We start from the raw sequence: 27,548 nt of genomic DNA, 5'->3' as shown, positions 1-27,548 counted from the left end.
CTGGGGAATGGAGTCTAATAGACTAAGTTTCATCATCCGAGCGACATACGATGTGCTGCCTTCCCCAATAAATCTGCAGCTGTGGTTTGGAAAGGACCCTGCCCCCTGTGTACAGTCTTTATAGTTATCCTGGTCACGTGCAGCTGTTGCTGCCTTCCCTGTATCAGACGGCTGACCGAGAGGGTGATAGCAAGGGCCATGGACGCGGGACTGGAAGGCCCCGCACCCATGATGCCGTTGTTGGAGGTGAGATCGGCCGAGCTGGCAGGGGAGTAGCGGCGTCAGCTGTATTGTGACCTTCTTCGAAGGTGGAGAATATATCATGAAGTAATATTTTAGCAAAGACCATATTAATCCAGCTGCTAATGAAATGTGCTGGATTATAGGGTATTACCAGAAATGTTTTGCTTGTAACAGTGCACACGTCTGCCCAGTGACAGTCAGAGTAAGATGTAAGAAAACACATTCTCTAGTGCTTATTGGCTGTGTATTTTGTTTTTCCGTGATAAACTGTTTCAGAGGTTATTGCATTGCTTAGCCAGACTGAAACTGTGCAGAACTGGAGGCTTTGTGCAGACTTGCAGAGAACATTGCCTATTTTTACTTTGCTAAAAGAGAATAAGAGGAAACAGATTGGGGTGAAAGAGCACTGAGACTGTAAGTGAAGTGCAAACATGAGTGCCTTAGAAGGGGTTGAACTTAACTGTCACTGTTGCAGGATAATAAACTTTGCTTATGCAGACAGGGCAGGTTTAGCCCTTCAGCCCTTTAAAATAGTGGAGCCTGTGTGCTTCCTCTATGGAGATCGACACAGAAGGTGGTATTGTGTACATCTCCCCATGCATGTGCTTAATAAATCATTGTTGTTGACTGGACCTGCTCTGAGTATTGGTTGTTCTTTCTCAGCACATCAAGAAAGAATCGGGACACCAGCCACACTCAAGCACATCTTGGTTGGTTGTAGGACTAGCCGTACTCAGGGCAGATCCACATGGAGACACAACCAGGTCCTCAGGTGTGTAGCCGAGAAAGTTGAGCGCAAAAGAAAATCCATCATCGCTCAACCTTTCACCAACCAAGAGGAGCGTCAGTATCCATCAGCATTTGTCGTTTGTTAAAAAGGGCTGACATCACTTGTGCCGCTAAGGCAGTCAGCTAACCACGAGACACGCCCAGGATTGATCAACCCGTGGTGGGCCTGCCTCAACAGGGGGCTTCAAAATCACAGAAAGCCCAACACTAGAATTTTCACTCTTCTATCCTCCGCTCCTCCCTTTTTTCTGGGAGGCAGAGGGGAGGTAGAGCGTACAGCAGGATCCGGCGGGGAGGTGTGGGATGCCAGATCAGGCGCCCCCCTTCCAGCTCTCCTCGCTCCTATCTTGTCTCTTTTGTCTTACTTCTTGCTATCACCTTTTCTATCCCTTTGAAGAAGTGAGGCTCTTTAAATATGAAAGAGGTAAGTATAACTTTTGTGGTGAATTGATAAAATAAATTGTAGAAAACTAAACAGCAGAAAGAAGAAGAGAAATAACATTATAGCATAAACCAGTGACACACGCCGGGGCCTGATCAACCCTGGCAGGGCCTCCTTGGGTGAGAGTGTCAAGAGATAATAGCCAAAACACCCAAGGAATCCAAGGTCCACTACTGACGATGTGTCCTAAAATTTTAATATTACAATCTAGACTAGATTCCTAATCTCTAAACCTAACCAAGGAAGGTAAAGAGAAACTAAAAATGGCAGAACAGCTTGTGATAAAAGACCGAAACAGCCTGTGAAGTTGAGGCACACAACGATGTCCCGCTGGTAAAGTTTCCTCATAGCAGCAATCCCTCAAGACCTTCTGTATATGAAGCAATGCATCACCGGGGATCGTAACATTTAGTCCTTTTATTGAATTGTGTTTAGATATATTTATATACATAATTGAAAATATGAATTAATAATAATAAATGAATGATCCAGACTCTAATTCATCCTGAAAACAGAAATAATGTTCTGCTGGTAAATCATTGGAGGTGTGTGATGCACCACCACCTGTTACATGCAGCAGTGCAGACAAAGGTGTGATATCCGTGCAGAAACTTCTGACCACAAAGTTTCTGTTGTGGGAGGCTGGTTATAAAAAGAGACGTGTGGAGTGGGGGGGTCACTGCAAGCCTGGAGCGTCTGTCCCACCATGATCTGCTGCATCCTTTACGTCTTTCTGCAAATCTCCCTCACAGGTAAGAAGACTGGCAGAGTTTCAATGGCAGGATATTTTAGACCTGCGCTGAAATACAGTTTCCCACTTCTTTAAAGGTCAAAATGAAGAATTTTCTGTGATCGCTGTTTTGATTTGACCTTTGTTCTCCTGTAAGGGGCTGCTGAGAGCGGCATAGTCGGTGGCAGGGAGGCAAAGCCCCACTCCAGACCGTACATGGTGTCAGTCCAGTATCGGGGAGTACATTCATGTGGAGGGATCCTTATTCAGAGGGACTTTGTTCTGACTGCAGCTCACTGCAAGTACGCTTTTTATATGGTATATATATAACTGTTTTTAAAAAAGGATGTTATTTTAGCTGCTGCTGTTCTATCAGCAGTCACTGTGATAAAACTGTATCACAGCTGAACTGTGATACTGAGAACACACCATCAAGTTACATATAAATGAGTGGAAGGTGTTTGTGTGGGGTGATGGGCCACCACAGTTTTCCTGGGAGTCATTTTTCTAATGGTGTTGGAGCGCTGCAACACACTGAGAAGACTGCATGGACCTTCATTTGTGTCGATATTATGATTCACACCATCCGTAGTATCAGTGTGACTGCAGACGCTTCTTTGAACATTGTGTTTCTTGTTCAGAAATGAGACCTGGGGTTCTTGCACCGTGGTGCTCGGAGCACACGACATCACCAAGAAAGAGAGAACTCAGCAACGCATCGAAGTGGACGAGTATTTCGCTCATCCAGGGTTCACTGGGAACTTAAACAATGACATCATGTTACTGAAGGTAAAACTGTCCAACTTCACATCAAAGGAAAAGTTTAAAGTGACCTGATTCCCTGTGCACTGGGTTCATGTGTTGAACTGATGCAGGAGCAACTTTCACTGATTCTCTTTGGCAGTTGAAGAAGAACGCCACTCTGAATAAGTACGTGAGGACCATGGGACTGCCTAAGAAGAACGGGGAAACACCCGCCAACATTAAATGTGCTGTGGCCGGCTGGGGACTAACCAAAGCTAATGGATCTCGTTCAAATGTCCTAAAAGAAGCCACAGAGAAGATGCAGTTCAGCACTGAGTGCAAACACATTTGGCAAAAACACTTTAACTCTGGTCACATGATATGCACCAAGTTTACCAGACGGGACGGAGGTGTTTGCCAGGTAATGAAATAACAAAAGCAGCCCAGCAGCTAATAACTCAGATACAGGTTTAGTTTTTTATTCATGACAAAAATGTGCAACCTTTACACAGATCGCTCAATCAAGTCTTTCTTTGTAGGGAGACTCCGGTGGGCCACTTATCTGCAACACAAAGCCTCAGGGTATAACAGCCTTCACCTGGGCAGAGGACTGTAATAATCCACAGTACCCGCATGTCTATACTAAAGTCAGCTCCTTCATCCCGTGGATCAAGCAAACAATGGAGGAGCAGGAATGATGCACGAGTCAGAGGAGCAGTAAAAACGTGTGGTCTCATTTATGATGGTGTAATAAAAAGCTCAAAGCATGCCTCTTCATTCTGTCCTCAGCACCTTCTTCACATGTCATTTCCAGCTTTTATAAACTTTTCTAGATTCACTTCCAGCGCGTGTCTGAGTGGGCGGGGTCTGATCACAGGTCTCAGTCATAGTGCAAACTTTTGAAGTTGAACCGTTTTCTGTCTGTGAAGCCAGTCATCTGCAGAGAAAGTGGGAAACAGGTCACCTTCAACCTTTTACCAAAACTGCTACGACTCTGACTGGACAGAAAAAAGAGAAAACAAACTGACCTGACTGGGATCTCTGGTGAAATATCTTTTCTCTATTACCTGTTGAAAGGTTTAATATGAGTCAGAACACACATACACGTCAAGAGAAAGGACTCCCATTAATGTGAGACATTTATCCTCCAGGTCTATGATTCAAAATAAACGTGAAACCCAAACGATGTTTGTCCCTGTTTGACAGCTTCTGTGCTCTCGATAAATCCACACGTGTAACTGCAGCACAAAGACGGAGGTGCACACACGCGTGTGATGCTACGTCCACACTAATGCATTCTCGTTTGAAAACGCAACCTCGTCTCTCCGTTTTGGCCTCCCGTCCACACGGAGACGGCGTTTTGAAAACGCTCTCAAAAACGCACACATTTGAAAACAGAGACTTTCTAAAACAATGATGCATGTTAGTCATGTGACCAATTAAACAAAGATAGCAACAAAGAATTCTTTAATTCTCACTCGCTTTTGCAACTTTGTACTTTTGTGTTACTCGCAGCAACAACTCCACCTCATTGTTAGTCCATTTAAAAAACTCGGTGCTTTTCCTCGACATTTTGCCGCGACGTTTCAAAGAGCCGGAACGGCGTTTTCAGATGAAAACGTTCCCCCCTAACCCTAATCTATCTGGGCTAGTGTGGACGCAGCCTGAGTCACGACCTGCCTGACAGACCGCAGTGACGCAGGTCACAGCTCTCACCTTGTCAAAGAACCTGCTGAGTTTCACAGCGTTTGAGGTGCCTGCAGCCAGGTATCTGGGGTTGGTGCAGTCCTGGGAAAACAACACAACACCAAAAGCGTTCAGCTCCCGCAGTGAAACTGACCACAGCAGCTTCTACATGTTTTATTTTAGGCTGGAGGACCAGACACAGGACAGAGAGGAGCTTACTGATGCTGTGATGTTTATGATACATGTGTGTCGTTTTTATTGTTGTGAACTAGAATTTGTTTTTGTATATTACTGACTGAAAAACGTAGGTGGTGTGTGAGTGTGTGAATCGCCGCTTTATTTTCATCATTAGTCTAGTTTCCTTTTTTATGAGTGTTAAACATGAGTTGTGCTTTATGTGAGAGATAAACCAATGAATGAAACCGATTCATTGGTTTAAAGGAGCTGAAGCTGAGAGCTCGTAGAGCAGAAAAAGGCGACTTACAAGATTGATTTCTTCTGCATTGAAGTCTTCAGACAAGAAAGCCGTCCGAGTGAGAACTTCACTGCGCTTGTTTTCTGGAATTTGGTCAAACTTGGTCCCGATCAGCAGCAAAGGCACCGGATTCTCTGCAAACTGCTCTCTGTCATAGTCACTGCAGTCAAATATCGACGCTTCCACATTAGCCATGTTTTCTGTTTATTATTCTGAATGAAGACGGGCGATGTCAAACACACAGATCTGCTCACCCGTTTGAAACGATGACTCCAGTTGGAGAGGAATCCTTATTCAAAGCTTCCAGTGACCAACGGTACAGATTCTGAGAGGACTTCTTATTGGTCAGATCGTGGACCAATATAATTCCTAAAAGAACCCAAACATGAAGAGCATGTCTCAATAACACGTCACTGATGAAATCAATGCTTTCAGATCTGTCTTTAAGTGTTTACCGTTAACAGAGTTGTAGAAGACTGCTCTCGTGCTTTTGACGCTGCTGGCGCTGCCAACGGATCCTCCAACATCCCAGAGTTCAATGTAGAAGGTTTTCTCCTCTGGGGTTCCCTCCTTATAGTCTTGAACCTGGAGTAGAATAATTATTTCGACATCAATAGCTCATCTGGCTCCATCTCACTCTTACCTCTCTGCACATGCCTAAACCATCCCAGCCTCGTCCCTCTGATGGACTCATTTCTAAACCTGTCCATCCCGGTCACTCCCACCGAACACCTTCAGCTCTACCTCCTATCTTTTTGTTAGTCACCAAACTATACATCATAGCAGGCCTCATTACCTGCCCTCTCACTCTTGCTGCTATCCTTCTGTCACAGATCACCCCTGACACCCCGGATCCCCTGGTATTTAAACCCGTCCACCTGTTCCTTTCAGGTTCACCGTTACACCGTCTCCCTCTCGTTAGTGTGTTCTGTCGTGTTTTATAAGAGTTTAAAATAAAAGGCCAGCAGGAAGTCTTACCAAAATTAGGACTATGTAAAGTAGAAGATGCTGGACCTGCTTACCCGCACATCTACAGAGCAGCCAACAGTCCACGATGGATTACCCAAAACTTGATTCTGACATAGCAGATGGACCAAGGAAGACTTGCCAACCCCTGCAAAGAGCACAAAATGATACTGGATAAAAGGAGCTGATGCAAAGCACAGCAGTGACTGCAGGGTTAAACGTTTTTGTGTAGCTGATCGATATTAATGGATTTAAATTATGAATAGACTCTACAGCTGCTGCTGACTGGAAGACAACTGAACTCCACCGAAACATCGAGTCAGTTTACGACTCGGCTTCCAGCAGAGCACATCTCCGGAACAACATCAGTAAGTATCCGTAATGATCTGTAGGGTGTGGCTCTCTGATTCGGCAAAACGTGTTTCTGTGAAATTTAAACTCTTGATGTGGAATCGTTTCACACCCAAACACTTACATCCACCTGCCGCAAAGTGACCGACGTAAAAATGACGGGTATTAAAATTCAGCGTCGCTCGCCGATGTACCTTTATTGTGAAAATTACCCGTGAGGTTAGACATGACAGGTGTGTTACGTGAAGTTTATCCGTAGCTTTAACTGCCACAGCAGCAAACTGACCACAGCGTCGGTCTCCTACTTAAAGATTAAGAGTTTTATAAGTGAGCGAGTTCCGTTCAGAATAAGCAAATGTCCTTATAAATAAGAGCAGACAGTAGTAAAGGTTTTGCTTGTGAAAATAGTTCATAACTCACCGGAATCTCCCAAAACCAACACTTTTACCCTGTCAAGAGAGGCCATTTTTTGATAGACGCGATCAGGAAGTAAACAGTGTTCTTAAAACCACGCCCCATGAAAACAAAGCCATGCTATTCGCCAATGTGCCCGTCACTCAAGCTTCTTCGCTTCTATGGGCTAGTGAGTGCAGTTTAGTGCAGCCGGGCCAACTGAAATGTTGGTCCGGGTTTATTTTTCATTTCCGGGGTCGTCGTCTCAAAATAAGAAGTGAAGCATGTTGGCTAACCCAGCAGCTAAAGGACCGTGACGTGCGTTTGTGTTCAGTGAGTTTTAGCGGTGTTTTTGTGAGTTAACGTCAGTGTGTGTGACTCTGAGATGACTGTTGGCACATAAACAATAACCGGTAAGGGTCGCGTTAACGCCTCCCGGGTTTCTGCAGGCGAACTCAGTGTTAGCGCTTAATTTAAATAAAAGTAACTTCATCGAGCTTTTATTAAAGATAAAGTGTGAAATAATAAGGTGACCGGTAAACGATTAACACGCCGTCTTTCTGTTGTAGTATATTACATTAAAATGTACAATAACACCGGCCAACCGGATGCATTATGTTTTAGTCTTTGTTTGGATCTAAGCTAAGCTACGCTAAGCTGTGATTGATGATTTGACATCGATAACAGGGCCGGGATTTTTCTCCTACTGGGTTAATGTGGTCTAGTATACCTTACACTTCCCTCTTAAATTTAAAGTTTTATACTTGAATAACTCTTCTGGCGCTGCTCCTCATCCCTGCCTTCCTGATGTTCTCCCCCGCTGTCGCACTCTGCCCTGCAGCTCTTTCTCTCCAGACCCAAAGATGATTGAACCAGAGGTACTGACCGAGGTCCCCGCAGCTCTGAAGCGGCTGGCCAAGCAGGTCGTGAGGGGTTTTTATGGTCTGGAGCATGCTTTGGCGCTGGATGTGCTGATCCGTAACCCATGTGTGCGTGAGGAGGACATGCTGGAGCTGCTCAAGTATGACCGCAAGCAGCTGCGCTCAGTACTCAATACCCTAAAAGCAGACAAGTTTGTGAAGTGCCGCATGAGAGTGGAGACGGCGCCTGATGGCAAGACAACGAGACACAACTACTACTTCATTAATTACAGGTTTAAATCTCTGCTTTGTGTGTGTGTGTGTGTGTATGATGGGCACTTTAGACTCAGTAGTCTTATTTCTGTCTTACATCTTTTTAGGGTACTGGTCAATGTGGTCAAGTATAAACTGGATCACATGCGACGACGCATTGAGACAGATGAGCGAGACTCCACCAACCGCGCTTCCTTCCGGTGTCCCTGCTGCTTCTCCACCTTCACCGACCTCGAGGCCAACCAACTCTTTGACCCTATGACAGGTAAACGTGCAGACCAGTGCTGCTATACTGTAATATTCAACACGCTTGGATTTTTGAAAGCATTCTGGCAGTTTTACAGGACTTTAGTCCAGCTTTTATGGGATGAATAATTAATTAGAAGCTTCTTTACCGAGGGTGGGGAGAGTTCATATATATTTAAATAGCATGCTGCGTGCACAGAGAAACTTGTCATTTTCTGAGTATTTGGTGCAGGTGGACGGCTCAAAACGGTGAGCGTGGTGCCTCAGCTTTGGCTCTTTCCCTTCACTGAGTCTTAAACCCTTTGGTTTGGAGCAAGGCCCCACATATTTCTGCTCCTCAGTAGTTAGATTTTAAAACCAAGCACAAAGTAACTGAACTCGACGTGCAGTGTCAGTGGGAGGGAGGAGGACACTCTTCATCCTTTTTTTTTTTTTTTTTTTTTTTTTTTTTTTTTAAATCAATAGATGCAGAACTTTCTCCCTCTGTGGACGTGTTTGCCCACTCAGCCCCTCTGTGATTATCCTAACTTGGTAAATCTGGCTCTCAGTTTATCTGGAAAATGTTTGGAGATATAATATGTGGGAAAAGCGAGGCGGGCGCTCACATCTGGCAGTGATTCACATTGGATGTATAGAAATGAGTGTGTCAAAGTTAAATGAAGACTTCAGTATTTTTGATGCAAGGATCACTTTTTGTGATCTGATGTGTTGTTTTTTGTTTGCACTTCCATTATGTTGTGTGCTCCTCAGTTCACCTCTAGATGGCAGTAACAGCACATACAGGATACATTTAATGACAATTCCTCCTAATGAAACTATAGTGTGAACAAACAGAGGATCGTGTACGTTATAGTGATAGAAGCATGATTTTTGCTCATTGTCCATTTAATGCAGAGTTACTTCTAAAGTTGTGTGTGTGTGTGTGTGTGTGTGTGTGTGTGTGTGTGTGTGTGTGCACTTTGTTACCAGCGCTACGTGGACATGAAAAGACTGCCATTGAAGCTAATGACGTGTACGTGGCTTTGTATAAGCTCCAAGTCGTACGCTAACATTCTGCCATGTTAAAGTTCACTTTAAATGTCTTATTTAAATAAGGATGAGTCATAAGCCTCACACATACTTACATATGCTGCATAATGATGAGCTGTGAATGACACAGACCAAACGTAGGTGACCATGAAACAGTTTGTGCACTTAAAAACCCAGAATTTTCACTTTTACATCAAATTTAAATAGTTGGTAATCAATGACTTACAGCGGCCACGATGATGTCAATACGCACCCTTACCCGAACATTTGCTGTCTCCCTGCAGTCACAGTGGAGCCACTCTCACTTTGCTGTTCGAGCTCGGTGCAGATATCCAGCAGGATTTTATTTCTGAGATCTGATGTTTTAAAGTGCTCCTTCCTTTCCGAGCAGTGCACATTACTGTATTACACAGGATGCAGTGCATTTTGGGAAAATGGCATCTCTTTGAATTTGGTTTTAGAGAAATTGAAGCAACATCCCCAGAACTGATGATCACTGAAATGGGTTGTATGTGTGTTTGCTAAAATCCATCCATTCTCGTTCGCTTATCCTTGTCAGGGTCACGGGGGGGTGGAGCCTATCCCAGCTGTCATAGGGCGAGAGGCGGGGTACACCCCGGACAGGTCGGCAGTCTGTCGCAGGTCCAACATGTGCATTAAAAATCCCAATTTGCATTAGAAACATTGTCCAGAAAAGTGCTGTGCTCTGTGCGCTCTCTCTGCAAAGGTTTGTATTTGTTTGTGAGCTGTTTTCATTCATAAACTGCGGCAGCTTTAAGCTGTGACACCACGCTGACTGCCTGCCAGGGTCAGGGCTGACTGCCAACCATCCGGCTCTGCTTCTACGAGTCACACAGGGGTTGTCAACAAATCATTAAAGATGGCTTCTCATTTGTTTTCAGTGAATAATTCTGTCCAGTACTGACATGTGGTTTACTGGGATAAATGTTGTAAATAGTTGTTGTTGGCTGTCAGGTTGATTCACTGTAGAATCACTATGTTAAAATGTGGGTGTGTTTAAATGATCGAGCTCTAAGAAAAGACACAAACGGGAGAGAATAGATGTGCAGTCTCGTCACTCTGGATAAATAAGCCATCAGTATGTTTGTGATGACACGCTTCACGGTTCCTCTGCACCGCTTCCCGTCTCTGCTGCTTTGCCTCGGTCAGGGTTCAGCCTTCGGGTACCTGCAGCTCTGCTGGTAGTTTGATGGGCTGGTTTTGTCGGGCCAGCAACACTCAGCGCAACCTCACGAGGATCGGACACGACACTGCTGGTCTTCCAGCTCATTCTGACCCACAAAGGAGAGCCGAAGCCCTGCAGCTCTGTTTTCACAACGCGCGGCGTGAATGTTGTAACACATGATCTTTTTTTCACTCATTCCACCTGACGTGCTCATTCCTCACCTTCGGCCAACATGTTCTCCACCTTTGTACAGAAAAAGCAGAATATTTCAGGTTGAGCTAAACCCAGTTGTTTCAGTGCTGAGCCAGAGACCAGTGCCAGACCATTATGAACGTATTAATCATATTTACGTGATTTACTTTGTAATGATTTTTTCCAGTAATCTCAGCTTGGTGCCGCTTAGCACACATCGAGGATAAATAAGATCTTAATGAGGCATTTACCACTTTAATCTTAAATGCACAAATAACAGTTTGTACATTAATGAAACGTTGTTGAGCAGCCTCAGCTGTAACTGTTCACTTCATTTGCATTAATCTGGAGGTGCTTTAGTTGTAATAGTAGTTTTCAGAGTGTGGGGTTTTGTCCTCTCATACACATAAACATAAAGCAGGCGTGAGCTCTGCGCTGCTGCTGGAACGGCTCCCGTTACTGAAACTGAAATCAGCCAGAGAAGCAGATGGTCGAAGCTTGCCCTTCTCTTAATGGTAGGAAGCAAGTGTGGTGTGCACAGCATACAGTTTCCCCAAGCCCTCGCAGACGCTTCCTGTTTAATATAAGAGTCTCTGTCAGCGCTCTTATTCCTGTTGTGTCGACACAACCACGCGCAGCCTCCACGAAGACCAAGCCTGACCCCGATTGGTTATAAATCACCAAAATCAGAGCACAAATGGCACCAATGGCAACCAGCAGGTTCACTTCCTGTGATATATCAGCTGGTATGTAAAGTAGTTGGAGCCTAAATTTCTCTGGCTTGTATTACAGACTTCGGTCCATGCAGCGCCCTGTAGGCAGGTCTGTAATGATTGTTTTTCACCTGCAGGTACATTTCGCTGTACCTTCTGCCAGACGGAGGTAGAAGAGGATGAGTCCGTCTGTCCTGACGCCAGGACGCTCGTGGCGCGCTTCAACGAGCAGATCGAGCCCATCTACGTGCTGCTCCGTGAAACCGAGGACGTGAACTTGTCCCAAGAGCTGCTGGAGCCTGAGCCTGCTGAGATTCCTGCTCTCAAACAGAGGTCAGTCTGCCGAGCCTCGCAGCATCGCACTCGTCCGAACAGCTCACCGCAGTTAGCGGTTACACTGTGGTGAGCTGTTGTCTGTAGCCACAGGAGGAACCCGAAACGAGTGAACTGGACACGTTAATCATATTAACTTAGCTGTAAATATTATTTGCTGACTCTTTCCTCCAGCCGAGAACGTGCTGCAGCATCAGGAGCAGCGAGCGGCTCGCACCGCGAAGCCTGGTCGAACAAAGGATCGACTTACGCTGATCTGTACACCCAGAACGTGGTCATCAACATGGACCAGGAGGAGCAGCAGAAACAGGCCGGCAACAGCAAGGCGCCAAAGGAGAGGCCGGTGTGGCTGACTCAGAGCACCGTACAGGGCGCTTACAACGAGCCCGACGTCCTCAAGAACCGTAAGTACAGCGCTGTCACTGCAGCCGCTCTCAGCTACAGCAACGAGTCTGTGACATCTCTGTGATGGTTGTTTCATTTGTAGCTCAGTGATTATATTCAGACACACTAAACATAAACAGATACTGTTTAGACCGGGTGTCCAGCTCCAGGCCTGGAGGGCCGGTGTCCTGCAGGTTTAGATGTGTCCTTGATCCAACACAGCTGATTTAAATGGCTGAATGACCTCCTCAACATGTCCTGTAGTTCTCCAGAGGCCTGGTAATGAACTAATCATGTGATTCAGGTGTGTTGACCCGGAGTGAGATCTAAAAGCTGCAGGACATCGTTCTCATCTTTGTCTCTCGTGTAGAGTCTTCGCTAAATACAATAACATTTGAAAATGGACTCACAGAGTGGGATGAAAAACGTCTCCAGAATGTGCAGCTCGTTATTGAAGATGAATGAATGTAATAGTACTCTAAAGCACTGCAATCTCCGACTCTGTGAATTAGTTTAAGTTTAATTCAGCGTGAATTTCCTCCCAGACTCGGCGGCTGTTTATGTGATCGTTAATCATGAATGATGTTTCTCGTCCTCAGAGGGTTTGGTGTTTCAGGAGCGGGTAGCTTGGATGCTGCATGGACTGCAGAGAGCGCCGTTTTTGTGCTTTTCATCTCAGTCGGTGCTCAGTCTGTAGCTGGAACAGGTTATTACAGGTCAGCCAGGTTACCTCCATCTGTCAGAGCAGCCCTTCAACAAGTTTTCTTCTAATGACATTGGATCCTTACCCAAGGGCATGCAGCAATCAGACCTGGTCAGAGTACCACTGAGCCATAATTGCTTAATTGGAATAATCAGGGCTTGATTAGTGAGTGGCTGAGGCAGGATCACTCATAATAGAATCCATTCTTATGGAAATTACAAATTAGACATGTGGGTTGTGTTTTTGTCACAGGTGTGTCTCTGCATCCGTCTGAGTGTTTCATGGTTCATCTGCCTGCAGGTTTTACCCTGTGCTTAAATCCTGAGCGTGCGTGTGTTTCATGAACTGGTTTACTGAAAGAGTAAAGGGCCTCACTCCAGCTCATAAATACAACTTATTCATTTGAACGTGTAAAGAAAAACCCAAATTCTGATACGATGCATCAAAAAACAGAAGATGTGGAGCTTCTTTGTCCTCAGCTGCTGAGAGGGAACGAGCGCGTCTGCAGTTCCTGAGTCTTCTGTGCTTGCTGGTGGGGATGTGCAGTAGATGTGGACCACCTTGGCTGTACTGATGATTTCAGTCAAGCGTGCGGAGCTTCAGCTGGTGAAAACTGAACACTGGTGTCGGAGGCTGTGCACCTGTGGGCGCAGGCTCTAAAGATGGAGCAGCTCTTTCAGCCCACACTCACTGGCTGACGTCACCCGCTCTGCCTGCTTTGACATCAGCGGGGATGTAGCAGGTGCCACATCTCCATAAAGTCAGGCTGGGCTCGAGCTCGCACGCCGAAACTGAAACGGTACGCTACCCTTCGTTAGAGAGCTCTGAGGGCTTCCCTGGGGGCAACTGCCCACCGTGGAACTGCCAGGCTTTTAGCATTGTGCCGGTTGAAACACTAAGATGACGTTAAGCCAGGTGGTGGTTGGCATAGCAACTGCAGTTTAATGTCCACCCACTTTGAAGTTATCGCGCTGGATGTGCGGCAGAGACGGGAGTTGTGTCAGTGCAGCTGACTGCACACGCTGGAAGTGCGCACTGCTAATTTCAGAGGCTCGTCTGAGCTTATTTCAGCAAGTTGGGAGGAAGTAGAAGAAGAAATTACCACTCGTGGTTTCCCGCCTCTCTTATAGGCTCCGCTGATCCTCAGCCAATGTTTCTGTTCATCTAGTTTCCCATCTGTCTAGACCAATCACAGAGCACATACCTACCCTGGAACAGGTATCGATAAAGACCTATGAAACATGTTTCTAAGAACTTACTCACTCACTCTGAAGCCAACACATTTCTTTTAAAACAGATTAATGTCGTTATCGGTCGTTCTTGGAGATCTCACGTTTATGTTTTGCAGCTGTTTGTCCCAGGCCACGCCTTCTTTTTGCTTTGCTGTGATGAAACATGGCAGCACTGAATGTCTGGCAAGAAACTGTGCAGGTGCTGTGTCATCCAGCCTACGCTCCAGTGAGATGTCCTGGATTGGTTAGAAGTTCAAGTTTCAAGGGACCACCGTCACCTTCACCCTCCACATCCTCTCGAGCTCTTCTCTGAGCCCTTGGTATTTCTCCAGCTTCTCGTGTTCCTTCTTCCTGATATTGCTGTCATTCGGAACCGCTACATCGATCACTACGGCCGTCTTCTTCTGTTTGTCTACCACCACTATGTCCGGTTGGTTAGCCACCACCATTTTGTCCGTCTGTATCTGGAAGTCCCACAGGATCTTAGCTCGGTCATTCTCCACCACCCTTGGGGGCATCTCCCATTTTGACCTCGGGACTTCCAGGTTATACTCGGCACAGATGTTCCTGTCCCCTGGGGCAGGGATAGCTCAGTAGGTAGAGTGGCGGCCCCCATGATCAGAAGGTCGGGGGTTCGACTCCACTGAACGGCTACCCTGAGGTACCCCTGAGCAAGGTACCGTCCCTACACACTGCTCCCCGGGCGCTGCATTGGTGGCTGCCCACTGCTTCACTGGGTGAATGGGTTAAATGCAGAGGAACTATTTCCCTATGGGGACATACACACACACTTTACACTTTACTTTTTTTACTTTTACACTATGCCGGCCACTTGGTTATGGCGTTCCATGTATGCCTTGCCTGCTAGCATCTTGCACCCTGCTGTTATGTGCTGGATTGTCTCTGGAGCATCTTTACACAGCCTGCACCTGGGGTCTTGCCTGGTGTGATAGACCCCAGCCTCTATGGATCTTGTACTCAGAGCTTGTTCTTGTGCTGCCATGATTAGTGCCTCTGTGCTGTCTTTCAGTCCAGCTTTGTCCAGCCACTGGTAGGATTTCTAGATGTCAGCCACCTCCTCTATCTGCCGGTGGTACATACCGTGCAGGGCCCTGTCCTTCCATGATGGTTCCTCGTCTCCCTCCTCTTTCTTGGGTTTCTGCTGCCTGAGGTATTCACTGAGCACTCGGTCAGTTGGGGCCATCTTCCCAATGTATTCTTGGATGTTCGTTGTCTCATCCTGGACTGTGGTGCTGACACTCACCAGTCCCCGGCCCCCTTCCTTCCGCTTAGCGTACAGCCTCAGGGTGCTGGACTTGGGGTGAAACCCTCCATGCATGGTAAGGAGCTTTCTTGTCTTTATGTCAGTGGCTTCTATCTCCTCCTTTGGCCAGCCTATTACCCCAGCAGGGTACCTGATCACGGGCAGGGCGTAGGTGTTGATGGCCCGGATCTTGTTCTTACCGTTCAGCTGACTCCTCAGGACTTGCCTGACCCTCTGCAGGTACTTGGTGGTTGCAGCCTTTCTAGCGGCCTCTTCATGGTTCCCATTCGCCTGCGGGATCCCCAGGTACTTGTAACTGTCCTCTATGTCTGCAATGTTGCCTTCTGGTAGTTTAATCCCCTCAGTTCTGACTACCTTCCCTCTCTTCGTTACCATTCGACTACACTTCTCCAGTCCGAACGACATTCCAATGTCATTGCTGTATATCCTGGTGGTGTGGATCAGTGAATCGATGTCTCGTTCACTCTTGGCATACAGCTTGATGTCATCCATGTACAGGAGGTGGCTGACAACTGCTCCGTTCCGTAGTCGGTATCCGTAGCCAGTCTTGTTAATGATCTCACTGAGGGGGTTCAGGCCTATGCAGAACAGCAGTGGGTTAGGGTTATATATATGCATGTATGCATATATATGTGTATATACATTGGGTGAATGTGCAGTAGTAGCAGCAAGCAGGTGAATTCTGTACATTAATATGAATAGACATCTGACTATTTTACAGAATAGACAATATAAACATATTTAAAATTAAAGGAATTTGGAATCAGTTGCATCATGTGATCAGATGATAAATCTCCACTCGACCCCATGGTTACCTTACCACATGACACGGATGCAGAATAAGTAACAGGGTTGAAGAGCAGAGCTGTGTTGAAGTTGTGAGTTAAGCTAAAAATGAGAATGTGATCTAATCTTAATGTGGTTTTCACAGGTGGTGACGTACCTGGAGCCCAGGATGGAGCACCTGGTCCTGGCACCAGTCAGGTAGATGAAAACGAGGAAGTGATGCGCGCGCTGCTAATCCACGAGAAGAGGAGTGTTGCAGGCGCCGGTGCAGGCGGAGCAAGCGCCGCTGCGAGGGCTCTCACCTCTGCCAACGCCAGTGACTCAGACAGCGACACCAGCGAGTCGGACGACGACTCGCCCCCGGGTCCTCCTCCTGCCGCGGCCGCGCAGCATCGGGGCGAAGAGGAGGATGATGAGGACGACGATGAATTTGAGGAAGTGGGCGACGAGGCCACAGTGATGGTGGGAGGCCGGCCCTTCTCGTACAGAGAGGTGAGCCAGAGGCCAGAGCTGGTGGAGCAGATGTCTGCACAGGAGAAGGAGGCCTACATCGAGATGGGCCAGAACCTGTACCAGGACATGTTCTTCTGAACCACAGTCGGTCACAGCGTGGGTTCACTCTGCTGTGTCAGTGGGCATGTCTGTGCACACAGCTCGTTTTAATCATGCTGCTCAACAAGTATTCAGCCTGCTTCAGCGTTCTTCGTTCCATTAATGAGGACGGACTCTGACAGTGTTGCCCCCCCCCGTGTAGTATTCTGTCCCAAGTATTTTTAAATCACCGCCCTACAACCCCAGAAGGAGCTGCCTAGCTGCACAGTGCCAACTGTTTTGTCTTTAGTTTGAATCTTGTTGCCTGTTTCTTTTATGTCCCGTTTAAATGTATCAGGTGTTTTACTCAGTAAATTTCAGCGCTCAGTGTCGTGGACGAGAAAAATAGATTTCTACAAACAAGCGTATGCAGCAGTGAGCTTGGAGAACTGGTAGAGGTGTGAGTGCTGGAGCTGCACACTGATGGAGAACTGAAGAACCTGCGAGGACGAAGCAGCTGGCTTTACGTTCTGTGATTTATTTCTTCTTTTTGTCTGAAACAAGTTAACAGACGGGACGTTTAAAAACTGGTCTCAGCCAGACGGAGCATGTGGCTAACAGTGAAACATCGGTTCTTTGGAGCAGTCTGTAATAAAAAGATACTGTGGCGAAGGAGGAGAGTCTTTATACCATAAACATACTTTTTGACCATCATGTTGTTCCTGTGTACTGTCACCAGGGGCAGTGTCATCACTGCTTCCAGCTCTGAGCATTTCACATGTCATACACAAAATGATCCCTGTGAGTGTCGCCTACTCCAGCCAGTGACCGTATCACATGACAAAACTTCTGTAAAGGGCATAAAACTTGAACGGCAAACTGCAAAAATGCCACAAAGAAAAGCGACTAACAAACTTCTGCAGTATTAATCTTGGGTTTTACATGTTCCAGGTTGTTACTGTTGCAGAGGCTAAAAACGAGAAGTGGGAGTTGCTTTGTCGACAGGAGAGGAAACGTTTTATTTGATTTATTCTGTGTTGCCGTAGCTGCAGTTTCAGCAGAGGCTCAGCAGCAGGTAAGAATAGAGCTTCTTCATCACCAAGTGGAAACGTACACGTGCAGTTTGCACACCTGTCACTCTACCTGGGCTTCAGTGGTTTTAATAAGGTTTGACTTTGTAAGTTTACCCATGTAAAACCTGTTCCTGTGTCATGTGATCTGGTTTCATCTAAAACTTAATGTAAATTAGAAGAACGTGGCACTTCCAGCTGATTTTAAACCAACACTCTGATAAGCCGCTCCTGTTCGGGCTGCGTTCAGCATCAGTTACCACGGTGACGGCCGCTTTCATGAAAATTGTGCACTCGTGCTCTGTGTACCAGGTTAGAAATGTAAATTTAGCCTAAAATCAGAGTTTTCATTGCAGTGGTGGTGGGTTTTGATCGCCATGGTAACATGTTGAAAACATAATGTGGAAGTGAACCATTCGCACTGATTCCTGTACGTACAGGGTCCTGAGTGTTGTACACGTGTAACCTGTGCAGCCGGCACAGGCCGAGCACAAAGACATCGCTGAGTTTCCTGTTTTTAAATACAGCTCTCTATCACCAGTCTGTCTGGTTGGAGCAGGCGGTGCTCACTTGATCCATTTTGTGGGGAAGAAGACTCGAATGACGCATAAAATACATTTTAAGTGCACTGAGAAGCCCGTTTTGTTAAACCAGCTAATGCAAAGAAAGCCTGCCTGTGCTGAACTTCACAGAGGACAGAAGTCATCATGGACAAAAACAGTGAAGTGAGTGTTTAAAAAGATGTCTGCATACCCATAATCCTTCATCAACGCAAACGCAGCACCATTGATTTCACACAAGAGTTTGTAGGTTTTACATTTTAGTCCAGATTTCTGTGCAAACGTTTCAACAACGAGCTGTTCAGAAAATAAACCCCTTTGTCTTCATCACAGGGGGCAGCACTGAGTCCCAGTAGCCCAGAATGATTTGCAGAGATCACATGTGTGTATATATGGCAGGGGTGTCCAACTCTAGGCCTCGAGGGCCGGTGTCCTGCAGGTTTTAGATGTGTCCTTGATCCAACACAGCTGATTTAAATGGCTGAATGACCTCCTCAACATGTCCTGAAGTTCTTCAGAGGCCTGGTAACGAACTAATCATGTGACCCAGGGTGAGATCTAAAACCTGCAGGACACCGGCCCTCGAGGCCTGGAGTTGGACACCCCTGATATATGGGAACAAACTGCATGCCCACACCCTTTCTTTCTGATATAATTTCTTACGTAATGACTTTGATATTTTACAAACAAAGCACGGCTGTTTGACAAATCTGCCTGTTTACTGAGGCACATTCCTTCAGGACGTTGTCTTGTCACAGCAATCGAGTCGAGCAAGTAAATAAAACTAAGCTTCAGGAGACGCCACTGTGGTCAAATCTTTCCTGCTGTCGGCTCATATCCAGGTCACGTTGTTTATTGATGCGTTACCTGCCGAATAAACACAGCGAGTACAGCAGGGTGTAGGCTGCATCCTGAATAAAGGCAGCATTGTGGTTAGCACTGTTGCCTGCGTTCACCTCCACCGTTTGCATGTTTGCGCAGGTTCAAACACGTGTGCTTAATAGGGATAGGCTCCACCCCCTGCTAAGGATCACCTGCAGAATCCCCTCACCGTGAACTCTGACACTGATGCTGGCCTGATGGGCGTGTGGAGCATGTGCAGAGAAGATGTCTTTGTGTGAAAATGATGACAGTGTCACTGCTCTCGAGTACTTTTTACAATCTCAGGAAGCACAAACACAAGTAATAGATTACTTTGACCATTTTGCTGTATATGGCTTGTTTATTTACCTCTGGTCTGATGCGTCTGTGTGCTCAGTGTGCTGGCTCTCAGACTGTGGGCTGACTGGCTGCTGAAACAGCCTGGCTGCACTTAGCGCTGATGACCAGGCTGATGATGTCATCATGGTTTTTGTGGGACGAGCTGACTTAGAGAGAGTTTTCTTATGATGGTGATGACTTTTACTTCACTTGTTTGCAGCAGTGGTTTGTAATGACACTTGTACCTGATGCCTCAGATGGATTTAAAGAGTTCAGTGGACAAGTTATTTGGTTAAATCTGCTTTAATTTCACATTAAAGAAACTTTAGACCTGCTAACATCTGAGCCTTGTTTTCACTCCCGTCGGGTCTTTTATTCCATATGTGGCACAAATGTTCCTGTACACTGTCCCAGCTGTGCACCCCGTCTCATCCTGCTGCTGAATGCTGCATAGTCCCCAGCACAGCCAGTGTCCTGTGCTGGTCTCTGTGGAGCTGGTGCTTACTGACTGTTTGTGTTGTTCTTTAAGCTGGTGGTGACAGAAATATGATTACATGAACAACGCAGCCGTGTTCTTGTGTCATTTATTAATATTGTGCACAATCGTATTTTTGGTTTGGGTTGTGCGTGAGTACAAACCATCCTCCTTGCTAAATGATAACACGGGTATCAGAAACACTGTATACAGTGTAACAGGTTAAAAAACCTCGCTGAGACTTTAATTCGGGTGAAAATGTCAAGCTGCAGACACACTTGTGAGGTCTGACACCTCTGGGGTAACCCTACAAGCCCATACATTCCTTTTAAGTTAGAGGATGGACACCTGTAGAGCACAGCCTCAAAGGTCAGGATGAAAACAGGCCCTGGCCTCATTAAAACCACCCCCACCCTTCAGGACAGCTCAATTAAAATCCTAACCTCATGCTGCTCCATTGATCTGCCAAGGCAAGTCTGAGCGTGGGTTACAGGGAGAGCGAAGAGAACTCGGTGGGGAATCCACAGAGCTGCAAAAAATCAGGAGACCCTGAAGATCAGGTAGACTATGGCGTACTGAGAGGTGCTGTGAGATTATTGTGCTTTAATGGGATTTAACAGGGTTTAAGAAGATTTCTCCCCTGATGGCGTCTTTGGTGTTATTTTCCTGCAGGAGAATGCACATGTTCATATTCATGCATGGATCTGACCTCATTTGGCTGCTTAAAAAAAAGTGTGACATCCTGACAGAAAGCAGCGTTTCACTGGGACAGGATTTGGGAGAGGGTGGTGTAAAGCAATGCATCCCCACCCCCCACGGTGTCTGTGAGTGGGTGTGAGTGGAGACGTACAACGGCACTTTATAATGAGTGATGCTTCAGAGGTTTGATTACATAAGGATTGACTGATTGCAGGTGTCTTCATCACTCTTATCCAATAAAAGCCGAGGATTAACGACCGAGTGATCGACCCTCGTTCTGTCTTCGGTTTCCTTTGATCGCACAATCTGAGCTTTTCCAAAGCTGAGAATATTTAATCTACAAATCTAATGATTGCTGGAATGAGGAGCTTCTGCAAGCTCAAATTTCTCCATGCCATCAGTCTCTGGATGCCACCAGCAGCTGTGATAGCAGCTAAAGAGCTGGAGTCTATCCCAGCTAATGTAGAGCAAGAGGTGGAGGTGGGGCACGGCCGGGCAGCAAAGACAAGAACCGATTCATGGCCGTGTCACACCCACGGACGAGCTGTGGATGATTTCGTGTCTTTTGGAGGGCCGCAGGGAAAAAACACCACACAGGGTCTCCGCACAGTCTGGAAATGCACCCATGATCTTCATGCTGTGCTACGCCTGCACCACCTGGCTGTGATTACTGAGATTAAATAGATAAAGCTTCCAAATAACTGCTCCAATTAATGTCCAAATGCACTGCAGGAGGTCAAGTGAAGCGTTGAGGTCAGTAGGAGTTCCCTCGGCATCAAAGTGCGGACCAACAGAAGGACCAGCGTTTGCAGCTCAGCATGTTCATACAGACGAATGAGGCAACATAAGGATGTGAAGTGCTGCACTCAGGAGAAGCAGCAGCTGTGTGGAGGTATGTGCCAGGGTCCGAGTGGCTGACCACAGCTGGCCAAGCTGAGCTCTGGTCACAGAAAGAATTCGTGCTCCTCCTCAGCGGTGGTTCACCTTTTACTCAAGTATTTCACGTCCAGGCTCAAAGAACCATTTTTCCCCTTATTTACTGATGATAGTCTCTCCACTCGTCCGCACCAGCCGAGGACAGTGACGCGTCTGAGGAGGCGTGTTCACCTCGGCCTGACACTCAGCACGAGCCTTTCTACACCTGCTGTTAACATCGTGAAATATTCGTCTTACACTTCAGTTCAAACTGAAGGATGAATGTTTGTGAACATGTGGGCCGACCTTATAGCAAGGATGTCAAACGTACGGGCTGAGGGCCGTCGAATGTTCCACTCGGGCCGACTGCACGACCATGCGAGGCGTAAACTTGCAGAGCAGCAGGGTTGGAATTCAGCCTTTTCCCAGGAAGCATTGCGTTGTAGTTTTCTTTGAGTTTTCTCAGCACATATCATCTGCTTTTTAAACGAATGAGGTCAGAGTGTGCGTGTTTACAGTGAAGAAAGGCCGCGCTGCACACGACTTTAACACTACGCAGACTCCAGCCTGAACTGATTTCACCTGTAATAATTAGACGGCTCTATTGTAAATAATCACAAAATGCTCAACAAACATTTCTCATGATGTCCTCGATGCGCTTGCCTCATCTGAAGCAATGAATCACGCTTCGGTTTGTCACAGTGGATCACTGTTCCTGTGCTGAGAGTCGAAGGGCTCCTGAGAGCTGCTTTAAGTGGATTACTGACCTTTGATCGTGCTTCTCTTCTCCAAGAACTGGGAGATCCACTCAGCCTCTTCTTGACTAATAAGCTTTAGAGTGATTTTCACTACTCTGTTGACTTGGCGTTCATTAAAAGGCCTTCAGCGGCCTCGTTGTAACTGCACCTTCAGACATGTTACAGTAAACTCTGCACTCATGTTTTGGTGACACGTGGCACACCTTTGCTCAGCCTCAGCAGGGCTGCAGCATAATACCAGTAGAACTTTGCAGACCACGCCATCCTCCACGAGCTGTCCACACTGAGGTTCTTCTCCACGTGATCCATCACCTGCCTCAACCTTATCAACCTTCCAGTATGCAGAATATTAAGTACAGGTTTGAGTATCTGTTTGAAACATTATTGCTCCACAGGCTGTTAGCTGACGCCTGCCCGTCGCTGCCTCCCAACCAGCCTGCGTGCGCGGCTCGATCACCTGCTCTTACATTCAGCCGCTCTGCCTTTGTTCACCTTTAGCTGTTCTGGCAGCTCTGTGGTTACTGCGCTTGAAAAAAGCCAAACTGTGACATTCCTGCAGGTCCACATACTCATCATTGTTCATCTTTGTGTGTCTCATGACATGTAGTTTTTCTAACACTGCACAGTGGTTCGTGTACACTGTTGACAGTCATCTTTACCGGAGCTAAGTACTCACCATCTTTCTAACCTCTGATACTTGGACGTGTCTGTGCTGCAAAATGTGATCAGCTGCTTTGAAGACGTCAGCTGTTTCCAGCTGAAACATCATCTGTGAGCAGAAGAACTAAGTTCAGCTCCCCGTTCAACCTCAACCATGAAATAATTGCCAGGAAATCTGCCAGTTTTTCAAAGATTTCCAGTACTTATTGAACCTTCAGACAAAACAAAGTGGTCTGAAAAGCTCACGTGTTAAATATATTTAGTGTCACAGGGTTAAAAAGAAAAGATAAAGTATGCCTCTGAGGATAGACGGTGAAAACCTCAGAGGGTGAAACAGTGAAAGGACCTGAATTCTTCCTGGAAAGTCAGAAAAAGTTGCGTCTCTCCAGGAATATTGTCTGTGTGTCGTTGTTTCTCTTCATGGTGCCGCTCCGGCGTCACACTTTTTCCCTCCCACCTCTCGGCCCAGTGGGAGAAGTCCCACGAGTGTACATCTCTATACTGAGTCAACAGTTGACTAACGCTGGGACTTGTTTCTATGCCACCAAACAAAAGCCTCGTTTGTGTCTCCTGGCAAAATTCAACGTTAAAGCCTCTCAGGAAACAATTATTCATTAATGTGTGACTCAGGCTGTGTGTGCGCACATGAACCCAGAGATCTATTTGTTTCAGCCTGTGAGGAAAGGTGCGATCGTTAATTTCCTTCACAAATCAAGTCAAAGCATAAAGTCTGTTGATGAATCATACCTGTAAAAATGAGAGATTAAATATCTGTTTCCTGCTGTTCTCGGACTCGGGCCGTTTCTGTCATCACACTGTTTTATATAAATCGCGGCCCTTCGGTCAGTCGTGCTATCGTCATCTCCATACGTGATTCCGTCATCATGTTTCCACTGCCACAGGTCGCCCGTCTGTCACAGACGAGCATGCACACTCACAGTCACACCACTCACACTCTCCAGGTAACCTGACACCACGTTTATGATGAAATTATCAGAATCGATGAAAGAATGATGATGATGACTCGCAGCCACAGTTTTCACTTCCTGTGAAGTTTTTCCGAGCTCACGTCCTTCCTGCTCCTCTGTGGGCTGCTGTGTCCTCCCACTCTCCAGACTCCTGGCTGTAAGGGTAACAACTGATTCTGGATCAGCCACAGGTGTGGACTGTGAGTGGATGTCGGTCACCTGGGACATCTGTGCCAAAGTCATTAACGGGTTTTCTAATGAGTGGAAATGAGAAATAAACTCAATCAAATGATTTCAGACCTAATCTGGACAGTTTGACTTTACGTGTGTAAAACATTTACCTGATTTCTTTGTTTCTTTTTTTGACAAATAGGGGAGAGCGGGGTAAGTTGTCACACTGTTCATAACTCCAACACTAGAGGCTCTATCTCAAAAATGAAATAGCCACTTTGTGTGACTTCTTCTTCTATAGTCAACCTCCTGTTCACATGTGGTCAAGACTGCTCTAATCTGAGGTGAGCACATCTTTTTTTATTTTTTTGACCTAAAAGGAAAAATAAATCACTTTAAATTTTCTTCAGTACAACTTTGTTAGGTATAGATGTTACAAATTATTATTTTACACAAAATAGAGGAGACATTAACGTGTCTTTTGATACTTCAGCTGATGTGCTATGTTGAGCTAACCCTGACATTTAGCCAAAATTAGCATAAATGTCAGTTTGTCAAGTTGTCTCATTAACTTTGGGGCAAGTCGTCACATGTGACAACTTGCCCCAGTACAAATAAATGCTCCAAAAAATTGTGATATTGTAATTCATTTGTATTTGTAATAAGGTTTTTGAAGAAAGGAAGGAGAGGCAGGAATTAAGGAAGGAAGGAAGAAAGTAAGATGGTTCGAAATTATCAACGAAAGACAGAGCGTGGCAGAACACCACCTGACATTATGTTAAAGGCAGTCAGGCAGGAAAAGATGCAGAACAAATCAATCAGAAGTACAGCAAAGGATTTTGACATAAATTACCGTACTCTAACTCGGTATTGTCAAAAGATTACCAGAGAAGAAATTGAAAGTCAGACAGCCATGCCAACAACAATGGTTGGTTATACAACGCCAAGGAAGATTTTTTTTTTCCCCTGATTTGGAAAAGCAGCTTGTTGAGTATATTACTAGGTCAGCTGACATTTATTTTGGTCTGTCACCAAGTGAGGTCAGAAAGCTTGCCTACCAGTTTGCTGTGGCACACGAACTGAAGTTTGTGCCTTTGTGGGCAGAAAAAGAAAAGGCCAGCAAAGAGTGGTTTACAGGCTTTTTAAAGCGGCATACAACATTGTCACTGAGAAAGCCAGAAGCAACTAGCCTTGCCAGGGCAAGTAGCTTCAACAGAGAGAATGTCAATGCTTTCTTTGACAACTTAGAGAAAGTGTTATGCAAATATGAGTTTGGACCAGGAGACATTTGGAATGTTGATGAAACTGGGGTCACCACTGTACATAAACCAGACAAAGTGTTGGCCAGACGTGGATTCAAACAAGTAGGGTCATTGACCTCTGCTGAAAGGGGAACCCTTGTCACACTGGCCTGTGCTGTCTCAGCCATAGGGAATAGTTTACCTCCATACTTTATTTTCCCGCGTGTCCACTTCCGTGACCATTTCCTGATCAACGGGCCACCCGGCAGCAAAGGAGGGGCAAATTCCTCTGGATGGATGAAAGACACACACTTTGTTGACTTCCTGCAACATTTCAATGAACATACAAAGTGTTCAAAGGAGAAGCCCTGTTTACTCCTTTTGGACAACCACGAGTCTCATCTGTCCATTGATGGACTCAATTATGCCAAAGAAAATGGCATAATCATGCTGTCATTCCCACCCCACTGCTCACATCGGCTCCAACCATTAGACAGGTCTGTCTACGGGCCACTAAAGAGGCACATCAACAGCACGTGTGATGCCTGGATGAGGAACAACCCTGGGAAGACAATGTCTATTTATGACATTCCTGGGATTGTGGCAATTGCATATCCTCTGGCTGCAACCCCATTGAACATTCAGGCTGGTTTTAGGGTGGCTGGGATTCAACCTTACAACAGAAATGTATTTCTGGAAGCCGAGTTTGCACCATCCTACGTCACAGATCGCCCTATTCCGGACCCTGCCCTGCCAGGCCCCAGCACCAACTCTGACCTGCCAGGCCCCAGCACTACCTCTGCACTGCCAGGCCCCAGCACTACCTCTGCACTGCCAGGCCCCAGCACCACCTCTGCACTGCCAGGCCCCAGCACTACCTCTGCACTGCCAGGCCCCAGCACCACCTCTGCACTGCCAGGCCCCAGCACTACCTCTGCACTGCCAGGCCCCAGCACCACCTCTGCACTGCCAGGCCCCAGCACTACCTCTGCACTGCCAGGCCCCAGCACCACCTCTGAACTGCCAAGCTCCAGCACCATCTCTATCACGAGCTCACCCTTACCCAGCACTGCAATTACTGACAGCGGACTACCAACTCCAGAGGACATCCGGCCATATCCAAAAGCTGGCCGCCGAAAACCATCCAGCAAAGGAAGAAAACGACGCAAATCAGCAATTCTAACCGACACGCCAGTGAAGCAGCAACTAGAAAAAGAAAAGAATAAGGCTGAATCTAGCAAAAAGCTGTTTCAAAAGAGAGGGACGCGAGGGGGGAAAACATCTGGACCTATGAAGAACAACGCAGCTAAAAGAAGAAAAATAATTCAAGAGTCATCATCAGATGATGAAGAGTGCTTCTGCCTTGTCTGTGTGGAGCCATTTTCAAACAGTCGTCCAAAAGAGACCTGGGTAAAATGCGTAAAATGCAACAAATGGGCCCATGATGCTTGCACCTCAGGCCAGGCAATTTATGTGTGCCAGAATTGTGACTCTGAAGTTGAGTCTGATTAATCAGAAATAGGGCATCTGTTTTGTTCAGAGGATAAACATGTTAAGTAAAGCAAGTTATTTGCAGCATTCCATTCAGTTATGATGGATTTATGTGCAAGCCAGAGAACATTTGAGTTTAAAGTTCAAACTAAAGTTTTCTTTCTACTTAATGTTTTGATTAAAATGTGTATTGGATTGAAATAATTGTTTTTTTCCAAATTCTCTTGGCATAATTGTTCAAATTTCCAGTTTTGGTTTGAATTTAACAATTAAAATCAATAATCACAATTAAGTATTTGTGTTCTTATTTTAAGATAATCTAGTGTGACAACTTACCTGCCGCTGGGGCAAATTGTCACAAGTGCACATTCTCCATTCAACAGTCTACAACTCCGTAATGAGATAAGATATGAAAATGTAATGAATACATCATATGTGCCCGAGACTTCCTTCTTTCATTTGGTGAAACATTTATTACGTTGTGATGTATGGTGCTCAGTAAAAGTTAGTCAGTGTGAAAAGTGTGACAACTTACCCCGCTCTCCCCTATATTTTAATATTAGTCAAAATTTACTTGAGTAAATACAAAATACAGTTTTTAAATGATGATTTCAGTTATTTAGGATCAAAGTTATCTTTATGACCTCCTGGACGAGTCGTTGACGCGCTCTTGGAGTAATGTTGGTCGGCTGGCCATGCCCTGTTTTGTGCATGTGTGGATGACGGCGCTCGCCATGATCGTGGCGTGACGTTTGGGTCCTGTCAGCC

The 27,548-nt window shown here is 46.1% G+C and overlaps 3 protein-coding genes across 5 annotated transcripts; 2 read left to right on the top strand and 1 right to left on the bottom strand.

The window, feature by feature from the left end:
- Positions 1-1,656: 1,656 nt before the first annotated feature.
- LOC146370168 (granzyme B-like) lies at positions 1,657-3,725 on the top strand. The gene is made up of 5 exons (XM_084907721.1): positions 1,657-2,226; positions 2,362-2,506; positions 2,846-2,993; positions 3,109-3,369; positions 3,488-3,725. The coding sequence occupies exons 1-5, from the start codon at positions 2,181-2,183 to the stop codon at positions 3,644-3,646; spliced, it is 759 nt and encodes a 252-aa protein (XP_084763847.1). The 5' UTR covers positions 1,657-2,180; the 3' UTR covers positions 3,647-3,725.
- On the bottom strand, positions 3,407-6,985 carry rabl3 (RAB, member of RAS oncogene family-like 3). Its single transcript, XM_084907722.1, has 8 exons — positions 6,847-6,985; positions 6,132-6,223; positions 5,565-5,694; positions 5,364-5,478; positions 5,119-5,269; positions 4,665-4,736; positions 3,977-4,015; positions 3,407-3,885 (listed from the first exon to the last, which is right to left on the bottom strand). Exons 1-8 carry the CDS (start codon positions 6,890-6,892, stop codon positions 3,829-3,831), a joined length of 702 nt encoding a protein of 233 aa, XP_084763848.1. The 5' UTR covers positions 6,893-6,985; the 3' UTR covers positions 3,407-3,828.
- A 41-nt stretch (positions 6,986-7,026) lies between these two features.
- gtf2e1 (general transcription factor IIE, polypeptide 1, alpha) lies at positions 7,027-17,286 on the top strand. Of its 3 annotated transcripts, none has more exons than XM_084907719.1 (6): positions 7,027-7,152; positions 7,661-7,972; positions 8,060-8,217; positions 11,456-11,651; positions 11,826-12,055; positions 16,187-17,286. In XM_084907719.1, exons 2-6 carry the CDS (start codon positions 7,683-7,685, stop codon positions 16,630-16,632), a joined length of 1,320 nt encoding a protein of 439 aa, XP_084763845.1. In that variant the 5' UTR covers positions 7,027-7,152; positions 7,661-7,682; the 3' UTR covers positions 16,633-17,286. The 3 variants fall into 3 exon arrangements, with proteins under 3 accessions (XP_084763845.1, XP_084763846.1, XP_084763844.1); XM_084907720.1 differs by having other exon boundaries at positions 7,033-7,137; XM_084907718.1 differs by having other exon boundaries at positions 7,083-7,232.
- Positions 17,287-27,548: the final 10,262 nt, after the last annotated feature.

The sequence above is a fragment of the Perissodus microlepis genome, chromosome 16 (genome assembly GCF_051167445.1).
Source record: "Perissodus microlepis isolate ML-2025 ecotype Zambia chromosome 16, ASM5116744v1, whole genome shotgun sequence".
Taxonomy (NCBI): Eukaryota; Metazoa; Chordata; class Actinopteri; order Cichliformes; family Cichlidae; genus Perissodus; species Perissodus microlepis.
The sequence above is the reverse complement of the archived record's forward strand: the minus strand, read 5'-3'. Positions and strand labels throughout refer to the sequence as shown.